Source organism: Protopterus annectens, chromosome 8.part0 (assembly GCF_019279795.1).
Source record: "Protopterus annectens isolate FY-2018-M chromosome 8.part0, PAN1.0, whole genome shotgun sequence".
Lineage (NCBI taxonomy): Eukaryota > Metazoa > Chordata > Ceratodontiformes > Protopteridae > Protopterus > Protopterus annectens.
The window spans coordinates 834,059,756-834,082,936 of NC_056741.1; the positions used below are offsets into that span (position 1 = coordinate 834,059,756).

General features: G+C 43.6%; 1 protein-coding gene across 2 annotated transcripts in view; it reads right to left on the reverse strand.

Moving 5' to 3' along the window:
* Positions 1 to 23,181, reverse strand: part of WDR13 (WD repeat domain 13) — a 790,180-nt gene that overhangs the window by 79,808 nt on the left and 687,191 nt on the right. For both annotated transcript variants that reach the window (XM_044080309.1, XM_044080310.1), the window contains exons 6-7: positions 1,450 to 1,757; positions 451 to 631 (exon numbers count right to left, since the gene is read on the reverse strand). In XM_044080309.1, the coding sequence (XP_043936244.1) occupies positions 451 to 631; positions 1,450 to 1,757 (489 nt within the window). The remainder of the gene's footprint in view (positions 1 to 450; positions 632 to 1,449; positions 1,758 to 23,181) is intronic.

Below are 23,181 nucleotides of genomic sequence, written 5' to 3' on the forward strand. Positions count from 1 at the left end.
TAGATTACCAGCCTTCAGTTACTGCATTCACTTAAATGTAACAGCAATGAAAGATCATCCTATCTTGAAACAAAAGAACTGGAAAGCAAACCAGATGCAGCCTAATATGCAACAGCTTGTCAGGAGAAGGAAGACAGACAGGCTTGTTAACAATAAAAGTAATAAAATCTACATCTCAACACATGATGGCTATCAAAAGTGGAAAGATAGCAATGTATTATTCAGATTTCCATTATAAATGTAAATGAAAAGATATACAACTTTTTAAACAGACCTGACTGTGATGACCAAAACTCTGAGCATGAAGTTATATTACAGTACAAACTATATACATTCATTCTGCCTTAAAACTGCATACAAGGATAGTAAACAATGGCAGCTTGATGTTCTTGTTTATCTAAGTGTGCTTATATTGCTTAAGAACAAAAATATCCAAAGTCTGTTCATTACCTGTGGCCATATCAAAAAGGAAAGAGTATATGCTGCCTCTGTTGTCACCTGCCCATAAGATACGTCCTGGTGAATCAAATGAGAGTGAAAGGACACGCCCTGTCAATTTACTAGAACCTCCTTTCACTTTTTTGCCAGTGGAGATATTCATGACATGAACATTGTGTTTACCATTGCCCACCTATGAGAAAAATGCAAAACAGACAAGTCAGTGCTTTGTAGCCTTCTAAAAACAGACTCACAGAGCAGACCCTAAGCACCTAGTGTCTAAGCAAATGTTAACAGCTTACAAAAAGAGAGTTTTCCTACACCAAGAGCTAACATTATGAATTACAGGCTCCTTAACAGCTGAAATCATTTCGCTCGAAAACATACATGAAAATAGAATTTATATGAGCTTGTACTAGCCTCTTGCTGAGTGAAAGGCATCATCAGTGTCCTTCCTTCTGTGACTACCTGGGGCAATTCTGTTGGACTTTTGTTTAGCACAATAAAAGTATATATGGCACACATTTAAAACAATTCGTCACTGACTATAGCTTTTCCAAAAAAAAAATTATACACACACAAACGTGTGTGTGTTGTGTTTGATAACACAAACAAAAATCTGTCAACTTTTTTCTATCATAATAAGGAGACGCCATGCCTCATAACCTTGCTTTAACTAAAGCTATCAAAAAAAATCCATGCAATGCAAAATCGTAGTTTACAAAATGAGCTGTATGGTAGTTATCCTGTGACTGTAAAATGCCTCTGACATGCTTTGGTGAATCAACTACTATTTAATTAGAAGCTTCTTGTGACAATAGCTGCCTCACTCACAGATCAGCACCAACAGGACACACAGTACGCCACTCATTTTAACTGTTTTCATCCAATGAAAACATAAATAAATGGACACTATATGAACAAGAACTGAACATCAGTACAAATCTGACTTTAGTGATAAAAGGAAAAACTACAGGAAATGTGTTTTTACCATCTTGTAATCTGACTTACAACGGTTAAGTTGTTGTTCATTGGCTGAAAGGTACAGCACAGTAGCTCTGAGCCATCTGGGTCTGCAATCTCCCGAATGCACTTCCCATCCTCTGTTGCCCATATTCTCATAGTAGTGTCCAGTGAGGTGGAGACAATAACATCATTAGAGAGTGACCATGCAAAATCTGTCACACCCCTAGTGTGCCCTTTCAGTACTCTAAGCACTATGGGTGGTGAGGGAACCAACTGACAGATTGAAATTGTTCCATCCAAAGAACAGCAAGCTAGGAGGTGCTTGTCGTCATTTGCAAATTGAACCTTTGGAACTGAAAAACAAACAAAAATCTTTGCATTACATATGAACTGTAATTAACCAGTACATAACATCTAAATGCACAGGTGTAAGCAAAGTAGGAAGAAAGCAAACTCCCACAACAGTTACAATACACACTTCTATAAAAATGTACATAAACATTCAAAATGCAAAAAGTAGAGCACTAAAGTCTGAAAGATGTTCACAAATTAAAAGTCTTGAAGCACATTTTATTCTAGCCAAACAATACTGTTTAATGGCCCAACAGTTTCATATGAATGTCAGAAAACGTATAGCGGTGTACACTTACCATAAATGTAGATGTTCGAGTTTATTCACTGTTGCAGTCCTAACAAATGGGTTATCTGGGTCCTGGTAGCTCTCAGTCGGCCAGAATACTAAAGGTAAGTAAAAATGACGTTGGTTGAAGTCAGTTGTAAAGGACGTCAGTGCGTCCAATACAAAAGGAGGCAGCCAATGTCACTTCCTCAAATATCCAATTCAGCCTGTACCTCAGGAAAAAAACAATAGGACAGGACCAAAAGGGGGAAGGAGTGAGGGAAAAGTACAGTTTTGTACCTACCATAAATGTAGATGTTCGAGTGTATATACTGCTGCAGTCATCACACTTTGGTTATCCTGTCGTCAGGCGGTACCACAGTCGGCCGAATCCCAAAGTCTTGGTCCGGCGTCAGTTGTTGTCGTTTCTTCCCTGACGTCAGTGCGACAGGGGTATAAAAGAGGCAGCCAACGCCATTTTCTTCAGTTTTTTCTAGCCCCAGATGTCAGGTGCCCCCAACTAGGAAGGCAATACAGTAACTATGCAAAAATACCTTAGTAGATAAACAATAGTACTAGCTGTCAGCAAATACACCATATAGACATGCATCCAATTGATTGATGTACATGGAGTTATAACTAACACCCTGGTATGTAGAGGGGATGGTGGGAGGGTAACCTGGACTGCAGCAGTATATACACTCGAACATCTACATTTATGGTAGGTACAAAACTGCACTATGTTCATCGTGTTACACTGCTGCAGTCATCACACTTGGGATGAATCCCAAAGCTATGGATGGGTGGCTGGTACTAAACTGGGTTAGGCGAAGCTAGGATGCCCTGCAGAACTGCAGTGGCAAAACCGGCTCTGGTTTTTGAGTATAATGGAAGGTGGTAGTGCTTGGTAAATGTGTGCACTGAACTCCAAGTAGCTGCCTCCAGAATGTCCTTGGTTGGAACCCCCCTGAGAAAGGCTGCTGAGGTTGCTGCAGCCCTGGTAGAATGGGACCTAATATTAACAGGCACTGCTTTCCCATGGTGCAAGTAGCAAAAGCGGATACAAATGTGCTATCCATTTGGAGATGGTCTGTTTTGAACTAGCCTTTCCTTGTGAACCTGCAGCACAGGATACAAAGAGTTGGACAGTTTTTCTGAAGGTCTTTGTCTTATCTAAATAGTAATGTAGCTGTCTGTGAATGTTCAAAGAGTGAAGGAGTCTTTCTCCTTTACTCTAGGGGTTTGGATAAAAGGTGGGTAAATGAATGGTCTGATTCAGAGCCACACTGGATACTACCTTTGGCATAAAGGTAGGGTTAGTTCGTAAAGAGACTCTGTCCTGATGGAAAATGATGAAAGGTTCCACTGCCATAAGTGCCTGTAGTTCTGATACCCTGTGTGCTGAGGTAATAGCCAGCAACAGAGCTGTTTTCCATGACAAGTATTGTAGTTCTGCTGAGAAGGCTGGTTCGAAAGGAGGCAGTGTTAATTTTTCTAAAACGAAGTTGAGGTCCCAAGCTGGCGTTGGGGGTTTTCTGGGGGGGGGGGGGTCTTATATTCTTAGCCCCTCTGAGAAACTGCCTTAGCAAAGGGTGTGACAAAATGGGAGGATCCATGTTATATTGAGCTGAAATGGCTGAAGCATGAATCTTGATGGATGAGAAAGAAAGGCCTTTGTGTAGCATCTCAGTTAAGTACTGCAGTATTTGAGGAATGTTTGGTATCCATGGATTTTGGCCTTTAGCCTGGTTCCATGCACAAAATCTTTTCCATTTGTCTGAGTAAGTTTTTCTGGTGCTGGGCCTCCTGGCCTCCAAAATGACATTCAGGACATCCTTTGAGAGAAGTGTTGATTGACAATTCAAGGTATTCTCCATGCAGCTAAATTTAAAGATCTGAGCTGGCTGTGAAGGGTCTGAGAGTTTTTCTGAGTCAACAGAAGTGGGAATTGAGGCAAGATCCATGGAGGGCTGAGAGTCAAGTTCCTTAGTAATGGGTACCAGTGCTGGCGTGGCCAGTCCGGAGCAATGAGGATCATTTGTGGTCTCTCTGATCTGACTTTCAATAATACCTTGGTCAATAGAGGTAGTGGTGGGAAGGCATAGACTGTCAATGCTGTCCAACTGAATGATAGGGCGTCCACTTTCCAGGCTAGGGAGTGATAAGTCCTTGTGCAAAATTTCTGCAGTTGGCAATTGTTGGGGAGGCAAATAGATCTATGTCTGGGCGCCCCCACCTTTGAGTTATCATTGAAAATACTTGTGGGTGTAGTCTCCACTTGTGAGGATCTGCCATATTTCTGCTTAATTTGTCTGCCAATATGTTTTCCTTTCCTGGCAGGAATTGTGCTTGCAGTTGTACTTGGTAAGTCAATGCTGTGTTCCACAAGTTCATTGCCTGTCTGCATAAAGGGTAGGAGTGTGTTCCTCCCTGTTTGTTTATGTACCACATAACTGTGGTGTTGTCTGTCCTTATTAGTAGTTGTCCTGGATGCAAGAGGTCCTTGAAGGCTGTCAGTGCATTTTGCACAGCTAGCATCTCCTTTTGGTTGATGTGAAGATGCATTTGTTTTGCAGACCATTTGCCCTGTATGCACTGTCCTGCCATGTGTGCTCCCCAGGCGTAGTCTGAAGAATCTGTTGTCATAGTTTGGTTTGCTGGAGGTAAGACAAAAGGAAGACCCTTGTTTATTTGATATGCTTGAGCCCACCATAGGAATTCTTTTTGAAGGCAGGGAATGAGAGGTATATTTAATTCGAGGCTGTGCCTGTGTTGAGTCCATACACTTTTCAGGTACCATTGTAATTTCCTCATATGCAGCTTTGCATATGGGATTAGTTGAATGCAGGATGCCATGAACCCCAATGCCTGCAGGATTTTCCTTGCAGTGAGCTGGGTAAAAGTTGCCATCTTTTTGAAGTATTGAGTCAATTGTTTTTGTTTGTCTGGCATGAGATAAGCCATCTGGGCCGTTGTATTTAAGCTGGCACCCAGGAATATTATCTGTTGCGTGGGTATTAGCTTTGACTTCTTCTTGTTTACTGTGTACCCTAGGCAACTGAGCAGCTTTGTTACAAATGCCAGATGCTGTAATAGAATGTCCTTGCTATCCGCTTGGATCAGGCAGTTGTCCAGATATGGATAAATTTGTATTCCTCATTGTCTGCAGTATGCAATTACTGATGCCAGGCATTTCGTAAATACTCTGGGCGCAGTAGATAAGCCAAAGGGCAATGCAGAGAATTGATAATGCGTTGTACCTGGCAAAAATCTGAGGTATCTTCTGCAATCTTGTCTGATAGGGACATGCAGGTATGCCTCTTTGAGGTCCAATGTTACAAGCCAAGACTCCTTGCCCAGCATGGGAAGAAGCTGCTGTAGTGTGAGCATTTTGAATTTGGGTACCTCAAGGTATGTGTTTAGAATTGAGAGGTCTAAAATGGGCCTCCAGGCTTTGTCCTTTCTTGGGACTAGAAATAGTCTTGAGTAAAAACCTTGACCTTGCTCCTTTGTAGGTACCTTCTGAATTGCTTTTATATCCATGAGAGCTGAAATTTGCATTTGTGCCTCTGCCCATTGGTTTGGTGGCAGATTTGGCATGCCTCTCATCCGTGGTAAAGTGTGAAAATGAAATCTGTAGCCTCGGGTAATAATATCCAGAACTCATTTGTCCTTTGTTATGATGCGCCAATTTTGTGGAAATAGAGCCAGTGCTCCTCCCAAAGGTGCTGCCAGGGCAATTTTGCTTGGCAGGCGAAGAGGGAAGTCATTGTGTTTGTTTCCTGAAGGGTTGAGATCTTTCGTCTCCACCTCTTTGAGTTGTTGTATGCCATTGTCTAGGCCTGAAAGAACCTTGTGGCTGGCCTCTGCCCCTTGGGCGTCTGTACCTACCTCTCTGGGGTCTGTCTGATGCAGGAAAGGACCAGTTTTTTGATCGCCAGTTTCTGCTGAAACGAGGAGGTTGTACCTGTAAAAAATCTTTAACTGTTTGCATAGATTTTGCCTTTTCTTCCATTTTCTTTAAAACTTCCTCTGCTTTGACACCAAACAACACATATTTCTGCAATGGAGTATCCAATAACTTTGCTTTGACATGTTCTGGTAAGGCTTGTTCTTTAAGCCAAGCATGTCTACGTATTACAGACCCTGTGACAGCTGCTCTACATGAGGCTTCCAATGAATCAAAACCACACTGTAAGGTATGCTTTCCCACCTGTTCTGCTGCATGCAGCAAATCCTGCATCTCTTTGAAATCAGGTTGATCTGTCTGAGGGATCATTTTCTGCTTTAACTGTGTAATCAAGTACTGCTGGTATTTTAGCATGTGGAATTGGCAGTTTAAGGCCCTCATGGCCAAAGTGGCAGACGTATACACTTTCTTCCCCCATCTTTCTAATACTCTGGAATCTCTTTCAGAAGGTAGTGGATTCTTAGCAGTAGAGGCCTTAACCCCTTTGGGACCCTGGGAAATGGTTTTGGGGTCTGCAGCAGGACTTTTATATAGAAACTTATGAGTATCAGGAACTCGGTAGTATCTGTCTGGTTTAGCTGGTGCAGGAGGTAAGGAATCTGGGTTTAGACTAGATTCGGTGTAAACATCATCCAAAATGTCTAAAACTGGAGGAATTGCCAGGGGTCTATTGCTGTCGAAGAAGAAGAAACTCAGAGTCTTTTCTTAGAGTCAGAGTAATCTTGACCTTCCCAGTGGAAGTGTTCCCTCATGGTGTGTAAAGTTTCACCAAAAGAGTAGTCTTCAGGGGGGGAGACAGAGGGAATGGACTCTTCAGCATCTGAGTCTTCATAAGGAGGGAAGGAGTAATCCTGGTCCTCAGAGTTGCCTGAGGAAATGGATGCTTGGTCAGAGGAAGGATAATCTTCCTCCAGTCTAGGCCTTTTATCAGGTGGGGGTTGGGAACCCCTGATAAGGGTAATTAAATCCTCAGCCATCTTAAGCATCTGTTTTTTAGGCATAGGGGCCTGTGGGGGGGGGTGTGGACCAGGTTTCCTAACTTTCAAGGGGACTTTAAGTTTAGCATAAGACTTAGTAGGGATAGTTGTCGGTTTGAAGACACCTTCAGAAACCGAAGGCCTATCCAAAATTTCCGGATCACCGTAAGGGCTGGCGTCCGAGGGCTGAGATGGAACCGGCTCCTGAGGCCCAGCTGATTCGGTCTGGGAGGCCGTCAGAATTTCTGAATCAGCAGTAGTCAGGGGCTGCGTAGGCGCCTCGCTGAAAACCGGAGAACCGGCATCAGGCCTTGCTGAGGCCTCGGTATCTGGTCTTGGCCTTGGCTGCCTGTCCTTATCCTTGCGTTTTTTAATCATTGTTGATGTCGGTTGCTCCGACGGCATGCTATAGTTAAATTTTCTGCCAAAATAATGCCGGGCGAAATCTGCCCAACGCTTAATTGCACGTTTGTTGAACCTAGCACAAAACCGACAACCAGAGACGTCGTGGTCTGGGCCTAGGCAAGGAATACAATAAGAATGAAAATCCTTATGAAGTATTTGCTTCCCACAAGAAATGAAATTATTAACTTTGTCTGACATCGGTCTGAGGCAAGAAAAGTTTCCCCAACAGGGTACTTAGCTTTAGAGAAGACTTTGGGCTGAAATTCGATTCGAAAATCTCAGGAGATGGCCGACCGGCACTTGTGAACTGCTTCTGGCACCGCACGGCAAGAAAGACTGAAGAAAATGGCGTCGGCTGCCTCTTTTATACCCCTGTTACACTGACATCGGGAAGAAGCAACGACAACCGACGCCGGACCAAGACTTTAGGATTCGGCCGACTGCGGGACCGCCTGACGACAGGATAACTCAAGTGTGATGACTGCAGCAGTATAACACGATGAACATCCAGGACTGCAACAGTGAATACACTCGAACATCTACATTTATGGTAAGTATACACAACTGTACTATGTTCATTGTGTTTCACTGTTGCAGCCCTAACAAATGGGTTGATTACCAAAGCCCAGAAAGAAGGGAGGAGGAACCAACAGAATCAAGGGTTGGAGATAATGCCCTGCAACACAGCAGTGGTAAACCCTGCCCTGGCTCTGGAAAACAGAGGCAAATTATAATGTTTTGTGAAAGTGTGAACAGAAGACCAAGTGGCAGCCTCCAAAATATCTTTAGTAGGGACACCCCTTAAAAAGGCTGCAGAAGTGGAAGCTGCTCTAGTTGAGTGGGTCCTAACCCCTTGAGGAGGAACCTTGCCATGAAAAGAATAACAAAAGCTGATGCAATGTACAATCCACTTGAAAATGGTTTGCTTAGAAATAGCCTTGCCCAGAGCTCCAGGGGCAAAAAGTACAGTTGTGTACACTTACCATAAATGTAGATGTTCGAGTGCATTTACTGTTGCAGTCATCACATTTGGGTTATCTGCTTGCAGTAGCCCTCAGTCGGCCTGATTATCTAAGTCTTGTGTCCTGCAACGGTTGCGGTCTCATCTTCCGTGACGTCAGGTCGTCAGGGGTATAAAGCAAGCAGCCAACGCCATTACCTCAGTTTTTCTTGCCCCAGATGTCAGGTGCCCCCCTAATGGGAAACAATTAAAAAAAAAAAAATATATATATATATATATATATATATATATATATATATATATATATACACATATATACATACATACATACATACACACACACACACAAGGTTACACCTTCAACAAAAAAGCAAATACACCAAAAAGCTTTTAAGCACAGTAAAGGAGAGTAAAGGTATAGCCAAAAGAAGTCAGGGGGCTGGTGGGAGGGTAACCAGGACTGCAACAGTGAATACACTCGCACATCTACATTTATGGTAAGTGTACACAACTGTACTATGTTCTTCGTGTTTTGCTGTTGCAGTCATCACATTTTGGTAGATTCCCTAAGCTAAGAATGGGAGGAGGCATTTAGCATTAGGACCAGCTATAAGGCCCTGCAAGACTGCAGTGGCACAGCCAGCTCTGGATTTAGAGAAAATTAGTAAATGGTAATGCTTGGTGAAAGTATGTACAGAACTCCAGGTAGCAGCTTCTAGGATGTCCCTGGTAGGTACACCTCTGAGAAAGGCTGCAGAGGCAGATGCAGCACTGGTTGAATGGGGTCAAATCCCCTGTGGGATAGGTTTTCCATGGTGCTTATAGCAGAAATGAATGCAATGGCCTATCCATTTAGAAATGGTTTGCTTTGAAATAGCCTTCCTCTCTGCCCCTGCAGCAAATGCCAAAAGCAGCTGTTCACATTTCCTGAGAGGTTTAGTCCTGTGGAAGTAAAATCTAAGTTGTATGTGCACATCTACAGAGTGCAGTATACATTCCCCTTTGTTCTGTGGATTAGAAAAGAAGGTTGGCAAATGAATGGACTGAGCCACACTGGATACTACCTTGGGCATGAAGGAGAAATTGGTCCCGAGAGACGCCCTGTCTGCATGAAAGATGATGAAAGGCTCCACTGCCATAAGGGCCTATAATTCAGACACCTTTCTTGCTGAAATGATGGCTAAAAGAAAGGCTGTTTTCCAAGAAAGGAATTTTAGTTCTGCACTTGCAGCTGGCTCAAAAGGTGGTAGAGTAAGTTTTTCCAATACAACATTAAGGTCCCAGGCTGGAGTTGGGGCTTGAGTTGAGGAACTGCTTGAGCAGTGGATGAGAGAAGAGGGGTGGTTCTGTGTTGTAATGAGCTGAAATGGCTGAGGCATGAATTTTGATGGAGGAAAAGGAAAGGCCCTTGTGAAGCATCTCAGTTAAGTATCAAAGAATCTGAGGTAAATTGGGTGCTGCTGTGCCCATCCCGAGTTTGGTTCCAGGAACAAAATCTTTTCCATTTTCAGCATAAGATTTTCTAGTACTAGGCCTCCTTGCCTCCAGAATGACATCCAACACTTGTTTACTGAGGGATGGTAATGGAGAGATCAGGTAATTAGCCAGGCTGCCAGGTTCGGGGTTTGAAGCTGACGGTGCAGAATCTGGCCCTCCTGCTGGGACAGCAGGGTAGGGATCTGAGGCAGGTGCCATGGTGCCTGCAGAGACACACTACGCAAGAGGGGGTACCAGTGTTGGCGTGGCCAGTCTGGTGCAATCAGTATCATCCTTGGTTTGTCCTGTTTGATCTTTATAAGTACTTTAAGAGAGGAGAGGCAGAGGAGGAAAGGCATAAACTGATAGATTTTTCCAGCTGAAAACAGAGCATCCACTTTCCAAGCTTACTTGTGGGGAGTTCTTGTGCAGAATTTGTCCAATTGGTAGTTCTGGGGGGAGACAAACAGGTCTATATCTGGGTTCCCCCATTTGTTTACCAACATGTTGAAAATCTTTGGTTCCAGTTTCCACTCGTGTGGGTCCATGAGATTTCTGCTTAGTCTGTCTGCCAGTGTATTTAGTTTTCCTGGCAGGAATTGAGCCTGTAGATGCACTTGGTAGCTCAAGGCTGTGTTCCACAGAGCCATGGCTAGGATGCAGAGGGGGTAAGAATGGGTACCCCCCCTGCTTGTTTATGTACCACATAACAGTGTTGTCCATCCTTACCATTAATTGTCCTGGAAGAATGTGGTCCTTGAAGGCTGTCAGAGCATTCTGTACAGCTAACATTTCTTTTTGATTGATATGCAGGTGCATTTGACTTGGGTTCCATTTGCCCTGAATGCACTTCCCTGCCAGGTGAGCCCCCCATGCATAGTCTGATGCGTCTGTTAGGGTTTGGGCGGCAGGGGGTAGAGTGAATGGTAGTCCCTTGTTTAGGTGGCAGGCCTCTGCCCACCAAAGGAACTCTAACTGTAGGCAAGGTAGGATAGGGATCATTGCTTCTAGATCCTGAGAATGTTGACACCATAGGCTTTTTAGATACCATTGTAGTTCCCTCGTATGCAGTCTTGCATATGGAATTAGCAGAATGCAGGAGGCCATGAACCCCAAGGCTTGCAGAATTTGCCTTGCAGATAGCAGGGTTTTTGTGGCTATTAGTTTGAAGTAAGTTGTCAAATGAGTTTGTTTCTCTGGCGTCAGGAAAGCCATCCAGGAAGTTGTGTTCAAGCTTGATCCCAGGAATATAATTTGTTGACAGGGTACCAGATGTGATTATTTTCATTTATGGTGTATCCCAGACAAGTTAGCACTTTTTGTACAAATGCCAGATGATTCAAAAGTATGTCCTGGCTTTCTGCCTGAATTAGACAAGTGTCCAGGTATGGGTATATTTGAATATTTCTTTGCCAGCAAAATGCAATGACTGGAGCTAGGCACTTTGTGAATACCCTGGGTGCAGTAGATAAGCCAAAGGGCAGTGCAGAGAACTAACAGTGCATGTAGCCTGCTTTGAAGCGTAGGTATCTTCTGCAAGATTCCCCGATTGGGATGTGCAGGTAGGCTTCTTCTAAATCCAGTGTTGCCAACCAGGCATCTTTGCCTAGCACAGGAAGTAACTGAAGAGTTAGCATCTTGAATTTTGGAATCACCAAAAAGTTTTAATATGGAAAGGTCCAGGATAGGACACCAAGAGTTGTCTTTTCTGGGTACCGGGAAAAGTCTTGTGTAGAAACATTGTCCCTTTTACCCTTCTGGTACAGTTTGAATAGCCTTTATGCTTAGGAGAGAAAGTACTTGCTTCTGAGCCTCTGCCCACTGATTTGGGGGTAGAGCTGGCTAACCATTTGGGGTTGGTAACGTGTGGAAGTGAAATCTGTATCCTTGGGAAACTGTATTTAACACCCATTTGTTCTGGGTAATGAGTTCCCAGTTTTTTGCCTGCAGATCAATCTTTCCCCCTAAAGGAGCAGTCAGTTGAGGAGTGCTTGGAAGTTTTAAAGTTAAGTCATTGAGACAGTTTAACATAGGGGGGAGTCTTACTACTCCCTGATTTGAAAGTGGGAGCCCCCCACTGTTTAGTCCTGTGCGTACCCTGGGACTGAAGCCTGGGTGTTCTGCTGGTTCTGGGTTTAGAATGAGAAGGCCTGGAAGAGACATAAAAAGACCAATGCTTAGAGGGCCAATGCCTGCTAAATCTTGGAGGTTGTACTTGTAGGAAATCTTTAACAGTTTGCATAGATTTAGCTTTTTCCTCCATCTTTTTAAGAACTTCCTCTGCTTTGTTGCCATACAGGCGGATCCTGATTTAAGGGAGCATCCAACAATTTAGCTTTACGATGATCTGGCAAAGATTGCTCCTTAAGCCAAGCATGCCTTCTAAGTACACACCCAGTGACAGCAGCCCTGCAAAATACCTCTAGTGAATCAAAACCACATTGCAAATTATGCTTTCCAACCTGTTCAGCACAATGCATTAAATCCTCTAAATCCTTACTTTCAGCACAATCAGGAATCAACATCATTTTCTGTTTAAGCAATCCAATATGCTGCTGATACTTTAACATATGAAACTGGCAGTTGCAGAAGTGTATACTTTCTTACCCCATCTATCTAGCACCCTGGAGTCTCTATTATAGGGGGTAGGATTTTTGGGAGTAGTACCATTGATGCCCTTGGGTTGCTGTGAAATGGCCTCAGGATCCACAGTAGGACTTTTAAAAAGGAAAGTACAGTTTTGTACACTTACCATAAATGTAGATATTAGAGTGTATTCACTGTTGCAGTCATTACACTTGGGTAATCTGCTGGCAGGTTGCCCTCAGTCAGCCTGATTAACAAAGTCTTGGGTCCTGCGTCGGTTGCTGTCCCTTCTTCCATGACGTTGGGTTGTCAGGGGTATAAAACATGCAGCCGACGCCATTACATCAGTTTTTCTTGCCCCAGATGTCAGGTGTCCCCCAAATGTGGAGCAAAATATACACAAACACACACACACACACATATATATATATATATATATATATATATATATATATATATATATATATATATATATACATATATATATATATATATATACATATATATACACATATATATATATATATATATATATATATATATATATATATACACACACATATATACATACACACACACATATATATATATATATATATATATATATATATATATATATATATATATATATATATATATAATTAAAAACACAAAAGATATACCTCCAAACAAAAGCAAATACACCAAAAAGGCTTTTAAGCATATTAAAAGAAAGTAGAGGTATAATAAGAGAAAAACGGGGCTGAAGGGAGGGTAACCAGGCTGCAACAGTGAATACACTCGAACATCTACATTTATGGTAAGTGTACACAACTGTACTGTGTTCTTCGTGTTTCACTGTTGCAGTCATTACATTTGGGTAGATTCCCAAAGCTATGGTTGGGAGGATGGATTTATACAGCATTAGGACCAGCTATAAGGCCCTGCAGGACAGCAGTGGCAAAGCCAGCTCTGGATTTAGAGAAGAAAGCTAAATGGTAATGTTTGGTGAACGTATGAACTGAGTTCCAGGTAGCAGCTTCTATAATGTCTCTGGTAGAACACCTCTGAGAAAGGCTGCAGAAGTAGATGCATGCCTGGTGGAATGAGATCTGATCCCCTGGGGGATAGGTTTACCATGGTGCATATAACAGAAACAAATACAATGGCTTATCCATTTGGAAATAGTCAGCTTTGAAATAGCCTTTCCCTCTGCCCCTGCAGCAAATGCCACCAGAAGTAGTTCAGATTTTCTTAGAGATTTTGTCCTGTTTAAGTAAAATCTAAGTTGTCTGTGTACATCCAATGAATGCAGAATACGCTCCCCCTTGTTCTGTGGATTGGGAAAGAAAGTTGGCAATGAATGGTCTGATTAAGAGCCACACTGGATACCACCTTAGGCATAAAGGATGGATTGGTCCTGAGAGATACCCTGTCCACATGAAAAATAATGAAAGGCTCCACTGCCATAAGAGCCTGTAATTCAGAAATCCTTCTAGCTGAAGTGACTGCTAAAAGGAAAGCTGTTTTCCAGGAGAGAAATTTTAAGTCTGCAGTAGCAGCTGGCTCAAAAGGAGGCAGAGTGAGTTTTTCCAATACAAATTGAGGTCCCAGGCAGGGGTTGGAGCTCTCCTGGGTGGTCTTAAGTTTTTGGTCCCTCTGAGATACTGCTTTAGCAGAGGATGAGAGAAGAGGGGAGGTTCTGTGTTGTAATGAGCTGAAATGGCTGAGGCATGGATTTTTATGGAAGAAATGGATAGGCCCTTGTGAAGCATCTCAGTTAAGTATTGTAAAATCTGAGGAATATTGGGCACTGCTGTGCTTATTCCTTGTGATCGATTCCCGGCACAGAATCTTTTCCATTTGTCAGCATAAGATTTTCTAGTACTAGGCCTTCTCGCCTCCAAAATGGCATCCATTACAGGTTTTCTGAGGGATGTATAAATGTCTTTTAATAATCCAAATGCAATAAAAGACATTTATTCATCTCAACTACGTGGTTCTGCTTGGATCACTGCCTTGGAACTTGTGGTGTTTACTGGTTTGGTTCGTTTACTTGTGTTTTTTTTTCTGAGGGATGCTAAGGGTGAATTTAGGTGATTAGCCACACTGCAAGATTCATAGTTTTGAGCTGAGTGTGCAGAATTTGGTTGTTCTGCTGAGACAGTAAGTAAGGTGTCTGCGGCAGGTGCCATGGTGGAAGGTGTGACACATTGCGCAGGAGTGGGTACCAGTGTTGGCGAGGCCAGTCTCAAGCAATCAGAATAATTTTGTTTGTCCTGTTTGACTTTTAGTAGAACTTTGGAGAGCAGAGGCAGAGGGGGAAAAACATAGACTGATAGGTTTTTCCAGCTGAATGATACAGCATCCACTTTCCAGGCTTTTTTGTTTTGAGTTCTTGTGCAGAATTTGTCCAACTAATAGTTCTGGGGTGAGGCAAAAAGATCTATGTCTGGATTCCCCCATTTGCGTGTCAACATGTTGAAAATCCGTGGTTCCAGTTTCCATTAGTGTGGGTCCATGAGATTTCTGCTTAGTTTGTCTGCCAGAGTACTCAGCTTTTCTGGCAGGAATTGAGCTTGTAGTTGTATTTGTTAGGTCAAGGCAGTGTTCCACAATGCCATGGCTAGTCTGCAAAGGGGGTAGGAGTGTGTACCCCCCTGCTTCTTTATGTACCACATAACTGTGGTGCTGTTTGTCTATCATTAATTGTCCTGGATGAAGGTAGTCCTTGAAGGCTGTCAGTGCATTCTGTATAGCTAGCATCTCTTTCTGATTGATATGAAGGTGCATTTGATTTGGGCTCCATTTGCCCTGAATGCACTTCCCTGCAAGATGAGCCCCCCCAAGCATAGTCTGATGTGTCTATAGTTAGGGTTTGGGCGGCAGGGGGTGGAGTGAATGGCAGTCCCTTGTTTTGGTGGCAGGCCTGTGCCCACTATAGAACTCTAGTTGCAGGCAAGGTATGATAGAAATCATTGTTTTCAGGCTGTGACAATGTTGACTCCATAAGCTTTTTAAGTACCACTGAAGTTTCCTCATATGCAGTCTTGCATATGGAATTAGAACAATGCAGGAGGCCATGAACCCCAAGGCTTGCAGAATTTGTCTTGCTGATAGCAGGGTTTTTGTGGCCACCTGTTTGAGGGTAAGTTACCAAATTAATTTGCTTTTCTGGCATAAGTTAAGCCATCTGCGCAGTTGTATTCAAGCTTGTACCCAGGAATGTATTTTTTTTTTTGAGAGGGTATCAGTTGTGATTTCTTTTCATTTATGGTGTACCCTAGACAAGTTAGAACCCTTTTTACAAACGCCAGATGCTTTAGAAGAATGTCCTTGTTTTCTGCCCAAATTAGACAATTGTCCAGGTATGGATATATTTGAATATTTATTTGCCTGCAAAATGCAATTACTGGAGCCAGGCACTTTGTGAAGACCCTGGGCACAGTAGATAAGCCAAAGGGCAGTGCAGTGAACTGGTAATGCAAGTAGCCTGCTTTGAAGCAGAGATATCGTCTGCAAGATTCCCTGATTGGGATATGCAGGGAAGTCTCTTAAATCTGAGTTACCAACCAGGCATCTTTGCCTAGCTTAGGAATTAACTGTTGAAGAGTTGGCATCTTTAATTTTGGAATGTCCAGAAATGTGTTTAGAGTAGATAAGTCCAGAATTGGACGCCATGATTTGTCTTTTCTGGGTACCAGGAATAGTCTTGAATAGAAACCTTGTCCCTTTTCCTGCTCTGGTACTGGTTGAATAGCCCCCATTTTCATGAGGGACAGTACTTGTTTCTGAGCCTCTGCCCACTGATTTGGGGGCAGGTCTGGCCATCCGTTTGGGATTGGCAACGTGTGGAAAAGAAGTCTGTATCCTTGGGATACTATATTTAAAACCCATTTGTCCTGGGTTATAAGTTGCCAGTTTCTTGCATGAAGTGCCAGTTTTCCCCCCAAAGGGGCAGCTAAAAGGTAAGTGCTTGGTGAGTGTAGAGGAAATTCATTGAGACTGTTTACCACAGAGAGGTGCCTTGTTGTTTCCAGATTTGGAGGTAGAGGCACCCCATTGTTTTGTTCTAAAAGTCCCTTGTGACTGAAACCTGGAGCCTTTGGAATGTCTGGGTTTGACTTGAGTGGCTCTCGAAGGAAATGGAAAGGACCAGTTCTTAGTAGGCCAGTGCCTACTAAATCTTGGAGGTTGCACTTGTAAGAAATATTTCACAGTTTGCATAGATTTAGCTTTATCTTCCATCTTTTTTAAAACTTCTTCAGCTTATTACCAAACAGATGGTCCTGTTACAGAGGAGCATCCAACAATTTTGCTTTAATATGATCAGGCAGAGTTTGCTCTTTGAGCTAAGCATGCCTTCTTAGCACCAATCCAGTTACAGCAGCCCTGCAAGAGGCCTCCAAAGACAAAAGCGCATTGCAAAGTATGTTTTCCAACTTGTTCAGCTGAATGCAATATATCCTGTAAATTTTTAATTTCCACAGTCAGAAATTAACATCATTTTCTGTTTAAGCAGTCCCATGATATGCTGTTGATATTTAAGCATATGAAATTGATAGTTTAAAGCCATGATTGCCAAGGCTGCAGAAGTGTAAACCTTCTTACCCCATCTATCCAGCGCCCTGGAATCTCTATCAGAAGGGGTAGGACTTTTAGCAGTAGAGGCCTTAATGCCCTTGGGACTCTGAGAAATGGTTTCAGGATCTGCAATAGGATTTTTGAAAAGGAATTTGTGGGAGTCAGGAACCCTGTAGTATCTGTCTGGCTTACAAGGAGCCGGAGGCAGAGAATCAGGAGCCATACTAGATTCTGAAAAAACATCATCAACAATGTCTAGAACAGGAGGTATAGCCAAAGGCCTATGCTCAGGAAGAAGAAGAAAATCCTTAAGTCTCTTTTTAGATTCAGAGAAATCCTGCCTTTCCCAGTGGAAATGTTCCCTTAAGGTATACAAAGTTTCCCCCAAAAGACAAATCCTCAGGGGAGAAGCAGAAGGAATGGAATCTTCTGCATCAGAGTCCTTATAAGTAGGTATAGGCAAATCCTGTTCATTAGAAGAGTCAGAAGAAATAGAATCCTGTTCAGAAGATTCATAATCAATGTCTTGCCTAGGTCTCTTAGAAGGAGGGGGTTGGCTATCCCTGATCAGAGTAATTAAATCTTCAGACATTTTGATCACTTGTTTTTTAGGCATAGGGGCCTGCACATGGGGCCCAGGCATCGTTTTTTTAAACATAGACTTAGATTTTGGCCTTAGTTTTGAAGATGGCGTCGGTCTAATATACAAATCTGTAGGCCTGAAAACACCCTCAGAAGCCGATGCCTGCACAGCGGCTCCAGACCCATCTAAGGTAGAGACATCTGCGGGTTCCATAATTGAAGCATCTCACGGCATACCGGACTCCGAATGGGTCTCAGTAGAGGCCTGCGAATCAGAAGTAGCAGGTATCAGGGGCTGCGAAAGCGCCTCACTGAGTACTGGCGAACTGGCGACTGGCTTAGGAGAAGCGTCGTCAGTTTTGAACCTCAACAGCCTGTCTCTGTCTTTTCTATGCGTTTTTCAGGTATTCCGGTAGTCGGATTGCTAACAGACGACATTTCTGGATAATTAAATCGTGAGCCAAAATATTTCGAAGCAAAAATATTCTGACATTTAATAGTGCGTTGATTAAATTTAGCACAAAACCGACAAATAGGTACGTTGTGGTCAGGGCCTAGGCAAGGAAAACAGTACAAATGAAAATCCTTATGAGGTATTTGCTTCCCACAAGTAATGCAATTATTAACTTTTACTGATATCGGTAAGGAGCAAGAAAAAAAGTTTCCCCAATGGGGTACTTAGCTTTTAGTTGAAGACTTTGGTTCTGAAACTCGAAAACAAAAATTTCAGGAGTCGGCCGACCGGCACTTGTGAACTGCTTCTGCTTCGGGCACCGCACGGCAAGAAAGACTGATGTAATGGTGTTGGCTGCATGTTTTATAACCCTGACGACCTGACGTCACTGAAGAAGGAACAGCAACCGATGCAGGACCCAAGACTTTGTTAATCAGACCGACTGAGGGCAACATGCCAGCAGATTACCCAAATGTAATGACTGCAACAGTGAAACACAAAGAACATCTTGTGAGTGTCAGGAATCCTGTAATACCCATCAGGTTTTCTGGGAGCAGGAGGTAAAGAATCAGCAGCCAAGCTGGATTCATCAACCATGTCTAGTACAGGAGGGATAGCTAAAGGCCTGTGCTAGGGCAGGAGTAAAAAATCCCTAAGCCTCTTCTTAGAATCAGAGTAATCCTGGCTTTCCCATCGAAAGTGCTCCCTAACAGTATGCAGGGTTTCACCAAAAGAGAAATCCTCTGGGGGGGGGGGGGGGACAGAGGGAATAGAGTCCTCTGCATCAGAATCCTCATAGGTAGACAAGGGTAAAGCCTGGTCATCAGAGGAAACAAATTTCAGAATCCTTGTCAAAAGAATCATAAGTAAATTCACTCCTAGGTCTCTTAGAGGGGGAAGGCTGGCTTCCCCTGATTAAAGTAATAAGGTCTTCAACCATTCTTATCATCTGTTTTTTAGGCATAGAGGCCTGACCATGCAGTCTGGGCATCAGTTTCCTAGGTATAGCTCGAAATTTAGGCCTTGAAGAAGATGATGGCGTCTGTTTAATATGCAAGTCAGTAGGCCTGAATACACCCTCAGAAACCGGTGCCTGCACAGCAGCTCCAGACCCATCCAAGGTAGAGACATCCACAGGTTCCACAGTTGAAGCATCTCGTGGCATACTGGACTCCAAATGGCTCTCAGTAGAGGCCTGTGAATCTGAAGTAGTGGGTATCAGGGGCTGCGAAAGCACCTCACTGAGTACCGGCGAACTGGTGACTGGCTTAGGAGAAGGGTCTTCGGCAGCTTTGGACCTAGGCGGCCTGTCTCTGTCGTTATCTTTGCGTTTTTTCGGAATGTCGGCAGTCGGATGGCTTACCTAAGACATACCTGGATAAAGTACAGTTTTGTACCTACCATAAATGTAGATGTTAGACTGTACACCCTGCTGCAGTCATCACACTTGGGTTATCCTGTCGTCAGGCGGTCCCGCAGTCGGCCGGAATTCCAAAGTCTTGGTCCGGCGTCGGTTGCTGTCGCTTCTTCCCTGATGTCAGTGCGCCAGGGGTATATATAATGCATCCGACACCATTTTCTTCAGTTTTTCTTGCCCAAGATGTCAGGTGCCCCCAAAAAGGTGGTCAGTAATTAGTATCAAATTAAGTAATTTTTGCACAAACACAAAATCCCTCCAGCTATAAGCAAATACATCAGGAAGGTATTGTAGAGATTTAGTCAGTTAGATCAGAGGGGACGGAGGGAGGGTAACCTGGACTGCAGCAGGGTGTACACTCGAACATCTACATTTACGGTAGGTACAAAACTGTACTATGTTCATTGTGTTACCCTGCTGCAGTCATCAGACTTGGGTAGAATCCCAAAGCTAAGGATGGGTGGATGAGTTGTAGAGGGTTAGAGGAGGCTAGAAGGCCCTGCAGATCTGCAGTGGCGAAGCCAGCTCAAGTCTTAGAGTAAAGTGGTAAGTGATAGTGTTTGGTAAAGGTGTGTACTGAACTCCAAGTTGCAGCTTCCAAAATCTCCTTGGTTGGAACCCCCCCGAGGAAGGCTGTAGATGTAGCTGTTGCCCCGGTAGAGTGGGGCCTAATGGTAGCAGGAACTGGTTTTCCATGATGGGTATAGCAAAAACGAATGCAATGTCCTGTCCATTTGGAAATGGTTTGTTTTGATATAGCCTTCCCTTGTGAAGCTGTAGCATAGGATACAAAGAGCTGGTCAGATTTTCTGAAAACCTTAGTTTTATCCAAGTAGTAACGAAGTTGCCTGTGAATGTTCAAGGAATGCAGGAGTCTTTCTCCTTTGTTCTGTGGATTTGGGAAGAAGGTGGGTAAGTGGACGGTTTGATTTAAAGCCATACTGGAAACCACCTTAGGCATGAAGGAAGGATTAGTTCGTAGAGAAACTCTGTCTTGATGGACAATGAGGAAAGGTTCCACTGCCATTAGTGCCTGCAGCTCTGAGACTCTTCTAGCTGAAGTTAATGCTAGCAGCAGGGCAGTCTTCCATGATAGAAACTGTAGATCTGCAGATAAAGCTGGTTCAGAGGGAGGAAGCGTAAATTTTTCCAGAACAAAATTGAGGTCCCATGTTGGTGTAGGTGCTCTCCTGGGGGGCCTAATGTTTTTTGCCCCTCTGAGGAACTGTCTTAGAAGTGGATGCGAAAATAAGGGTGGATCCGTGTTGTAGTGGGCTGAAATAACTGATGCATGGATTTTAATGGAAGAAAAAGAAAGTCCTTTGTGCAACATCTCAGTTAAGTACTGTAGAATCTCAGGCATGTGAGGCTGAAGTGTGTTTTGGTCTTTAGCTTGGTTCCAGGCACAAAACCTTTTCCATTTGTCCGAATAGGCCTTCCTGGTGCTGGGCCTCCTAGCTTCCAGAATAACATCCATAACTGCTTGGGAAAGAGGAGCTGGCTGGATGCTTAGGTGATCTGCCATGCAGCCAGATTTAAGGTTTTGAGCTGGCTGTGAAGAATCTAATTGTTTTGCTGTGTGAGCAAATGGGCAATTTGTGGTAAAATCCAAGGTGGGCCCTGGGCCATATTCCTCAATAGTGGGTACCAGTGCTGGCGTGGCCAGTCTGGGGCTATGAGTATCAGTCATGGTCTCTCCTTTATGACTTTCAAAAGCACCTTTGTGAGGAGAGGCAATGGAGGGAAGGCATATACTGTCAGGTTTTTCCAACTGAATGAGAGTGCATCCACTTTCCATGCTTGATGGTGCAGTGTCCTTGTACAAAATTTTGTTAGTTGAAAGTTTTGAGGACTGGCAAACAGGTCTATGTTTGGAAGGCCCCATTTCTGTGTTATCATTGCAAATACTTGTGGATCCAGTTTCCACTCGTGGGGATCCATGATGTTTCTGCTCAGGTCGTCTGCCAATGTGTTCTTTTTTCCTGGCAGGAATTGAGCTTGTAACTGAACTTGGTAAGCCAGAGCTGTGTTCCACAAGGTCATTGCTTGCCTAAATAGAGGGTAGGAGTGTGTACCCCCTTGTTTGTTTATGTACCACATTACTGTGGTGTTGTCCGTCCTTATTGTAAGTTGTCCTGGTTGTAATCGATTCTTGAAGGCTGTCAGAGCATTCTGTACAGCTAGCATCTCTTTGTGACTGATGTGCAGATTCCTTTGATCTGCAGTCCATACGCCTTGAACGCACTGTCCTGCCATGTGTGCCCCCCAGGCGTAGTCCAATGCATCTGTTGTCATAGTTTGCCTGGCTGGGGACAAGGTGAAAGGCTGACCCTTGTTGAGGTGACATGCCTGGACCACCATAGAAACTCCTGCTGTAGGCAGGGAATGAGAGATATCATTGTGTCCAAGTTGTGGCTGTGTTGAGACCATACGCTATTTAGGTACCACTGTAATTTCCTCATATGCAGCTTTGCAAATGGTATTCGTAGTATGCAAGATGCCATGAAGCCCAAGGCCTGCAGAATTTTTCTTGCAGGTAGTTGGGTCTTTGTTGCCATAGTTTTGAAATATTGAGTCAGTTGTAGTTGTTTGTCTGGCGTCAGATAAGTCTTCTGGTCCATTGTATTCAAGCTGGCACCCAGGAATGTCATATTTTGTGAGGGTACTAGTTTTGATTTCTTTTCGTTTACTATGTACCCCAGGCAACTTAGAAGATGTTTTACAAAAGCCAGATGCTGTAAGAGGATGTCCTTGCTTTCTGCTTGGATGAGGCAGTTGTCCAGGTATGGGTATGTTTGAATTCCTCTTTGTCTGCAGTATGCAATTACTGGTGCCAGGCATTTTGTGAAGACCCTGGGCACAGTAGATAAGCCAAAGGGCAGTGCAGAGAATTGGTAATGGGTTGAACCTGCAATGAAACGGAGGTATCTTATGCAACTTTGTCTGATAAGGACAAGCAGGTATGCCTCCTTGAGATCCAATGTTACTAGCCATGCTTTCTTGCCCAACATGGGAAGAAGCTGCTGTAGTGTTAGCATCTTGAATTTGGGTACTTGTAAGAAGGTGTTTAGAATTGAAAGGTCCAGAATTGGTCTCCAGGCATTGTCCTTTCTGGGAACTAGAAAGGGTCTTGAGTAAAATCCTTGGCCTTGCTCTCGAGTAGGTACCAGTTGAATGGCTCTCATGTCCATGAGAGCTGTAATTTGTTTTTGTGCCTCTGCCCATTGATTTTGTGGCAGGTTTGGCATTCCTCTTTTCATTGGCAAAGTGTGAAAATGGAATCTGTATCCTCGTGAAATTATGTCTAGGACCCATTTGTCCTTTGTGACAATGCGCCAGTTGTCTGAAAAAAGTGCGAGTTTTCCTCCCAAGGGGGCTGCCAAGAGAGTGTTGCTTTGCCAGATGAGGTGCAAGTCATTGAGTTTGCCTTCTGGTAGTTTGGGACCTGTCTTCTCCTCCCTTCTGTGTTGCAGTGCCCCATTGTCGAGGTTTGCACTGGGCTTGTGGTTGTCCTCTGCCTCTTGGACGTCTGTATTTAACCCTATGTGGTCTGTCAGTAGCTGGAAAGGACCAATTTTTTGTTGGCCAATTTCTGCTGAAGCGAGGGGGCTGTACCTGTAGGAAATCTTTGACTGTCTACATAGATTTTGCCTTATCCTCCATTTTCTTTAAGACTTCTTCTGCTTTAACTCCAAAAAGAACATCCTGCTGTAAGGGAGCATCTAGAAGCTTTGCTTTAACATGATCAGGCAGAGTTTGTTCCTTTA